We start from the raw sequence: 8119 nt of genomic DNA on the forward strand, positions 1-8119 counted from the left end.
TTAAAACTATGCCCACATCTATGCCACTCTACATGGGTGGTATAACTGGGTCCCACGTAATATTTTATATTACTTCACACTTTCCAATTATTTAAACCACTTAATTACATTTTCTAAATATTCATACCACTCTTACAAAACTTACAATGGGTTCCACTATTCTTACAATATGTTCTAAATTATATTTTACATTAATATATAAAATGTATAATCAAAATATATAAAATGTATCTCACAATATACTCAAAAAGAATTAAAATATCCAAAAAAAACAAATCAAATGAAAATATATTAAATAACGTACTACTTGACACAAATAAGTTATAAGAAAATACAAAAAAAAATAAAAATACATAAACGTTAAAATAAACTACTAGCACAAAATAAAAAAATACATAAACGTTACAAAAATCCATGAACGTTTAAAATAATTTTTAGTTGTTGATATGATTTTTTTATTCTTTCTACTTAATGTTCATTGTTTAATGACATTTGAATTTATGGTTTTAATTTTGTTATTATGTGTTTGTTGATTTACTTCACCATATATCCGAGTTCTAATCTCATTTTTTTGAACTTTCCATCAGCTGAAATGGCTACACCCTTTGAAGTCAAAACTAGACCTTTTGTATTCATAAAAGACATCAACGTAAAAAAGGACTTTTGGAAAATGGCTGTGAAGGTTAGGGACAAATGGACAATTGTTAAGGACTGAAGGGAGCACTCAGAAATGGTCATTGTGGATGCAAAGGTAATTTGGTTACAAGGATATGATGTTATGTTTTATGAATGTTGGTATAATACGTTGTTTTTCTTTATTATCATAGGGTACTGACGTTCAAGTCGTCATCCCAACGGCATACAAGGCTGAAACCGACAAAATGATTGAAGAAAATACAACTTATACACTGAGCAACTTTCTGGTATTGACCAATGATTTGTTCTTCAAAGCATCAGATAACAAGTACAAGTTGATTTGGACTGGTAGAACAACTGTTGTAGACCCTAATGTTCATGATATCCCTGATAATGACTTGAAGTTCAAACCATTTGTTGAAATTGTTGCTGAGAAATGGCGTTCTGATCTATTATACCATTAGTACATTAACTTACAGTGTTTTATTGATTTACTTCTTTTATGTATTATTATTCCAGATGTAAACAACACTTTTTTTACATCAGATGTCATAGGCTATGTTCATGAAATTGGACATTGTCAAGTAAATCAAGGAGTGTCTAAGAAACTGCAAGTGAACTTGACCTTGAAAGACCTTAGGTGAAATTTACAATATTGTTCAAGCTACATTGTTTCTTACCATATATTGTAGATATCACTAAATATTTTGTAAATGTGTTTAGTGACATCTCTTTAAACTGCACTCTTTGGGAGGACTATGCTGCAAAATTCATCAAATTTAACAATGATAACAAGGAAAGTGGCCCAGTTATATTGATGTTGAAGTATGGGAAGATTAAGGAAGAAGGTTATTATTTTATTTTTTTTACATATTTCTCTTATACTGTTATATTTAAATTGCATATACATATATATTTTATGAGGAGGATCTTTTCAAATGATCAATATTACAGGTAAATACCCTCTCAGTATTACTAACACGTATGGTGCTACGAAAATGCTATTCAATGCTGATATATCCCATATCAAAACGTTCAGGGAAAGGCAAGTATTTTAATAGGACCCATGCATCTCTTACAACACAAACATGTGTTGAATTTAATACTAATTCATCTATAATACTGTGCAGTTTGCCCAAGAATGATCAGATGATGACCCAAAGCCAAGTTATGTGTACACAATCATCAGCTGGGTCGCAATTTAGTACGGATGATGACTTGCTATCTAATCCGTTAATCATGCCACTATCTGATATTCTGCAACTTGAACAAGTATATCTTTTTTCGTAATGTTTTTTGCTTATATATTATTGTAACATCATTTGACACTTTGTATTTTGATTTCTCTCAGATTTCTTATGTTGTAACTGTTGCAAAAATAGAGAAGGTGAATTCAACTAAATTTGGTTGGTACTACTTGGCTTGCTACAAGTGTGGTAAGATTGCTAAGGGTGACAACCCTCCATACACTTTTGAGAAAGGCCACAATACTGAGACAGAAATTGTTAGGTAAAATATAGTTCATACTTTATAACTAATAGTCCTCTAACATGCATAAAACATGGCACTATATTGTTACATATATATTGTTCCTTTTCAGGTACAAACTTGAGCTGGATGTTTAGTATGGAGATACGAAGGCTACATTTGTTTTTTAGGATCGTGAATCCACACAGTTACTGGGGATTTCTGCTGCCCAACTTCGAATTAACATGATTCAGGTTTAATCAATAAGATATTTTATTTGACAATATTTGTGATGAGTTTCATATATATCTCAAATATCCAAATAATTCCTTATATGTTTCATATATTAACGTAAATGAGATGTTTAATCATGTAGGCTGGTATTACAAACCGACTAGAATATCCAATGCTCATGGATAGCATAGGTGGGAAGACTATGGCTTTTAAGATCAAATGGCAGTCAAAATGAAAACAATATCTGTCGTTTGCTATAGAGAAGGAAATGTTTTGGCTAAGTTGGTCAGTTCTAAATTCCCCGAAGCTGTGGTATGCCTTAAGTTTCTTTTCAAATTAGTTTTATGTCATTACTTTCATATATACACATTTCTAACTGTATTATTATAATCCATATGCTAATATTAACAACTGTTGAGACCCTTACCACATCATAAATGTTGTTGTCTAATTCACGAGATCAACGACTTACATGCTGAGTCAGGTGATGATGTTGAAAACACTCCTGACAGTCTTACCGTTACGGAAGAGGTCACCATGTTTGTTGTAAGTATTGATTCGTTGTGAAGTTGATATAATGAGAATATTGATTCATACTATTTAAAATATAAATATTTAAGACATGGTTTTTTACCTTTGTTTCAGGATGTATCTGCAACTGCTGAATACAATCCGATCACATTGAGCCAGCTCACCCCAATGAGTGGTAAGTCTCAAGGAAAGATTAGCAATGATACGTCTGATGATAAATTCACGCCTTTTGAAGATGTCCAAACCAGTCCTGCCTACTACGACTGCGGCATATGAAGAGATCATTCCTGCCAAGCAGTCTTCGTCGAAGAGGGTTAAGGTTATCAAGACTGAAAAGAAGTTAAACATGATCTCCGTTACTACTTATCTAAGGATGATCCCTGTTTTGTAATATTACTAATATTGCTTTATCGCTTGGTACCAAACTTTATGCCAATGTGATAATAGACAAGTTATTCATCCAATATAGGAAGCTATATATATATATATATATATATATATATATATATATATATATATATATATATATATTATGAACCTTTGCTTCTATATATGTTATGAATTTATTAGTCTCTTTATAAAAAATTTCATCATGTTTTAACAATATTCCTAATTAGTCTTTTTATGCAACTGTTCCACATAATGTTGCAGATTGCTTCCGGCACAACTGATTGATCAAAACGTTCTTTATTGATCTACCACAATTTTATAATTGGCAACATCTTTTAAATTTGATTTCATATACATATCTTGCTTACACGTCCAACATACTATACAACATAGCTTTGTGGCATTGTATTGACAATAATCTTATAAATTATTATTGACGTAGAACTACACAATCAACCTTATACATTTAGTGAGAAAGTTTTATGTAGAGGGGTCACAAGTAATATTAACAAAAACACATTAGAGTATAATCTTATACATTTATCTCTCAAACTACACATTACACTTAGTTGTGTATAATTTTTCACTCATCGCTTTCTTTTGGACTTGACATGTGAGGGAAATATCATAGCAAATTACGCCAAGCATTAAATGTTTATATTGTACATGTTGAGTTAACTTTGTGGTCTGCTGCCAAACGTGGTATGGAACTTGCAACTTTTGGATATTATATTTTAATAATTACTTACATAAAACAATTATAACATACAAACACTCTATCTTCATTATTACTATCTTATTAATTAATAACTAGATTCATTCATTTTACCAAGATATGAATCATTTTCTATCTTAGTACAAGCTGTGCTTGAGACATTGGTTGCACATTGCATTCTTATCATAAAAACCAGCTAATCCCTGTGATAATCCAGCTACTTTTTAACATATTGCTGCAATTTTTATATGTTGGTCTAGCACTACAGTATCACATCCGGTAAGTATTTTGTCGAAATCTGCATTTTTTAGTTACTGCGTGTTGTAAGCATTCATGTCTTCCTTGCATTTTAACTTAAATTCTATTCATATTTGCTTGGTTCTTTGTTTTAATCTTTGTTTCCTATTATGTGATTTTAACAAGTGTCTACAATAGAGATATGTTCATTGAAAATTATGCAGACTTAATATAACATTGCATATTGAAAAAACATTATTAACCTTATTGAGTTAACAACCAATCATATTATATAACCTTGATGTGAACTTAAATTCCATTTAAATTATTCACTTATTCATCAACTATTTCATTTTAGAAAATGGACAAAGTAGGAAGTCCAACCTCTGATTCAAAGTCTGCAGAAGCTCGAAAAGGAAGAAAGAGATTGTCCCAAGTTGCTAAACAAAAGACATCAAAGAAAGAGGTTTCCAGTTCCAAAGTCAATAAAAAATCACTTGATATAAAAAGTTCTCATTCTTTAACACCACTTGCAGATATCACTTCAGTTACACTGAACCAGCAAAATTCTTCCAACCAATCTCTTTAAAATAAGACAAATCCTTCAGTTAATCAACAAAATAGAATATGTCCATTGAACCTAATACCAAGGAAATATGTATCTGGTGTTAATCTACTCAACAAGTTTGCCTCAGTATCAACTGATGAACCAAAACCAACTGCTGCTCCAACACCTGATTCTGGAAAAACAACAACTACTGTCTTGACAAATGTTAAAAGAAAGCTGTAACACCCCGATTTTAAATATTAGTTTATTAATATTATTTTTAGATAATATTAGTATTAATGTTATTATTTGTATATGTTTTTAGGTAGTATTAATTTAAATATTCATATTTATTGGAAGAATAGGCAAGAAGAAAGTAAGTGGGTTGGTTAGTCAGTTAAAGAGTGAGAGAAAATAATGATTAGGAAGAAAACAGATTTTTTAGAGAGAATAAGAAAGTAGAGTATGAACGGAGGTGAATTAGTAAAATTGGATAGAAAAGAGGTGTAGTTAGTGAGCTGAGTAGTGTTTTAATTATTTAAGTAGAGGGGAGTGTGAATAGCAAGTCGGTGCAGTTACTAAAAGAATAGTAACAAAATATAGAGGTGCAGATAGTAATCTAAAAACATTGGTAACAAACCTATATAGTAATCTAAAAAGATTGGTAACAAACTCAATTAGAGCTTATAAATAGAGGAAAAAAAGAGAGAAACAAAGCGACAAAAGAAAATCTAGGGTTGTGGAGAAAAGAGTCATGAGGCACACCGAGAAGAATCTAGAGAGAGATTTCACCGTAGGAATTCATCAAATTCTTCGAACTAGAGGTAATGGGGGGAGTCTCTATTCATCATAAGGGTTGTGTACTCATGTGGGTAGTGAAAGATTGTTAATTTTTATTATTTTCTTAATCCTTTCATAAATCTATGATTAAATTCGTGTTCTTTTATGTGTTGCAATTACGTGTTTGATTTTTGTTTCTGAAATATAATGTTTTCATGCTAAATTCGTGATTTAAAATATGATTATGTTTTCTTTTGAAAAATATAAATAAAAGTGATCGAGTTTGTATCTTCTTTGAAGTTTCAATCATTATTAATACTGTTATTTAAGAATATAGGGGTTGTTATAGAATATTTGATTCGGCTTGACCTCCATGTTGCTATTAGAATTTTTGAATTTTGCTTGTGTTGGTTATAATATCATTTCGGAACTCCTTTAATTGTTGAACCCTTGACTACATTATTCTATACTTGTATTCTTTGATTCTTCTATGTCAGTGTTGCTTAAACCATTTACAAATTGGTTCAGTTGGCCGAATGATAGGACAATTAGTTCTATAAAAAATATTGTGAAACTATAGATATTAAGCCGTAGCTTGTTGCCTACATATGCATGTACCTTCGTATACTTATTTCCCTATTTATATGTGTACCTGACTAGAGTCTTAATCTAATGGATTATGAGTTTCATAGCTAATACTTGACTAGAACTTCCTAAAGGGAATAAACGTAGTATAACTTAGAAACATAAGCTTTGTTATATATAATTATGCATAGTTGACTGTTCTTTGTGATTTTACCATTTAAATTCTCCTCTTTGTAGAATTATTTGACTATGTATTGACGATGAGCATTGATTAGTAAATTTATTTGACGATATTGATTGTTTATGCATTGATGTGTTATTTGAGGATATATTATATAAAGATGTTTCATTTAAAAATGTGCAATATAAAGATGTGATATTTGAATGTGTTATATAAAGATGTGTTATTTGAAGATGTGTAATTTAAAGATGTGATATTTGACGATGATGTTACTTAATGATGTGTATTTGTCGAGTCATTTAAAGATGTGCATTGTCGAGTCATTACTTGGTGTTCATGCATTCATGGTCAGTCCGATTTAAAGATGTGTTTAAAGATGGGGGATAAATCAGTAACATAACTCTGATATCCAAAACCGGTACCACATGCATATAGAGTCGAGTTAGAGACATTGCATACATAACTGTAGGTCTATTTGAAGATGTGTAATTAAAAGATGTGTACATATTTAAAGATGTGATATTCAATGACATGCTGCTATATGATTATGTGTGAATGATTTTTATTTTATTAATGTCTACTTGATATTCTTAAATGTTGTTGATGCTTATATGTTATTATAAGATGTTAATTGATGTCTATTTGATTTTTTATTAAATGAAATTTTATATTTAAATGTGAATGTTATCTGACTATGATGCATATATGTCTAAATGTAATTGTTGTGTTCTTTTATCTGAATCTATACATGTGTTTATGCATCTCTTATGTTGAATATATTCTCACCTTCTAGTGGCAGGTTGGGCACCTGCACCCTTGTGGTGTAGATTTGCAGGAAGAAGATCTTAGAAGTAGCGAGTCTCAGAGGACGGCGTTGGAGCCTTCTCCTTTTTGTGTATCGCTTTTGGGAGTCTTTATTGAGTCGATGCTCTGATATGTGACACTAGGGATTGGGGATTTATTTTATTTTAGACTAGGCTTTAAAAATCTTTTGAACTCAGTTTTGATTTGGAACTATAAATGTGAAAAATCACTTTGATGTTACGAGAACTTTTCCGCTGTGATGTTTTTAATTTAAATGAAGTATTTTTATTGAAGAAGATGTGTGACACCCTTGCATGTTTAATTTTTTTAATGTATTTTTATTATAAAATAATATGTGGGTTTTTAGGGTGTTACAAAAGCTGCCAAGATCACTTAATCAGCCTCAACAACAAGGTATACTTCTTACTTTCATGTCTGTCTCACAGTTGGTTTAGTTGTATGAATAATAGGTTTTTTTACAAATTTCAAAACATAACCAATATTTCAATAGTATTTGACATAAACTTTCATTTACAAAATTGATTTGTTGCTTACCGATGAAGACATCCAAAACTTAACTTTCTAGAGATTGAAAAGCTAATGCAATCAAGCAGGGGTAGTTTAAAGGAATTCCCTTGCATTCCTTATCCTAAGGGACATGTCTTAGAACAGCTAGGTAATTGACTTATCTATGATGAGCGGAACTATGACCCAACACTTTCGAAACAAGAATTTGCTGAGTTGCATGCTTCTCTGACAGGTATTATAAGACAAAGTAGTTATGACAAAATTGAATGACTTTATGTAAATTCAGTGACTCATATATGTTGTTTGTTTAATGTTTTATGTAAAGATGAGCAGAACAAGATATATGATAAGATCATGTTGGCTGTTTTAAAACAAAAAGGAGGAGTATTCTTCTTGCACGGTTATGGTGGGAAAGGTAAGACATTTATGTGGCGTACACTTGCAAGTTCATTAAGATCAAATCATGAAATTGTATTGACTGTGG

General features: G+C 30.8%; 1 protein-coding gene across 1 annotated transcript; it reads left to right on the forward strand.

Moving 5' to 3' along the window:
• The first annotated feature begins 730 nt into the window (after positions 1–730).
• Positions 731–2261, forward strand: LOC120576025 (uncharacterized). Its single transcript, XM_039826985.1, has 7 exons — positions 731–751; positions 828–1099; positions 1360–1484; positions 1591–1681; positions 1767–1908; positions 1988–2145; positions 2237–2261. Exons 1-7 carry the CDS (start codon positions 731–733, stop codon positions 2259–2261), a joined length of 834 nt encoding a protein of 277 aa, XP_039682919.1.
• Positions 2262–8119: the final 5858 nt, after the last annotated feature.

This window comes from Medicago truncatula, chromosome 6, assembly GCF_003473485.1.
Source record: "Medicago truncatula cultivar Jemalong A17 chromosome 6, MtrunA17r5.0-ANR, whole genome shotgun sequence".
In the NCBI taxonomy this organism is placed as follows: domain Eukaryota; kingdom Viridiplantae; phylum Streptophyta; class Magnoliopsida; order Fabales; family Fabaceae; genus Medicago; species Medicago truncatula.

Bases quoted from the DNA above. Each gene is read 5' to 3' on its own strand.
- LOC120576025 (XM_039826985.1), top strand. From the start codon at position 731: ATGGTCATTGTGGATGCAAAG. The intron at 1,682-1,766 runs GCAAGTATTTTA...AATACTGTGCAG, and splicing joins ATCAAAACGTTCAGGGAAAG to TTTGCCCAAGAATGATCAGA. The intron at 2,146-2,236 runs GTAAAATATAGT...GTTCCTTTTCAG, and splicing joins ACTGAGACAGAAATTGTTAG to GTACAAACTTGAGCTGGATG.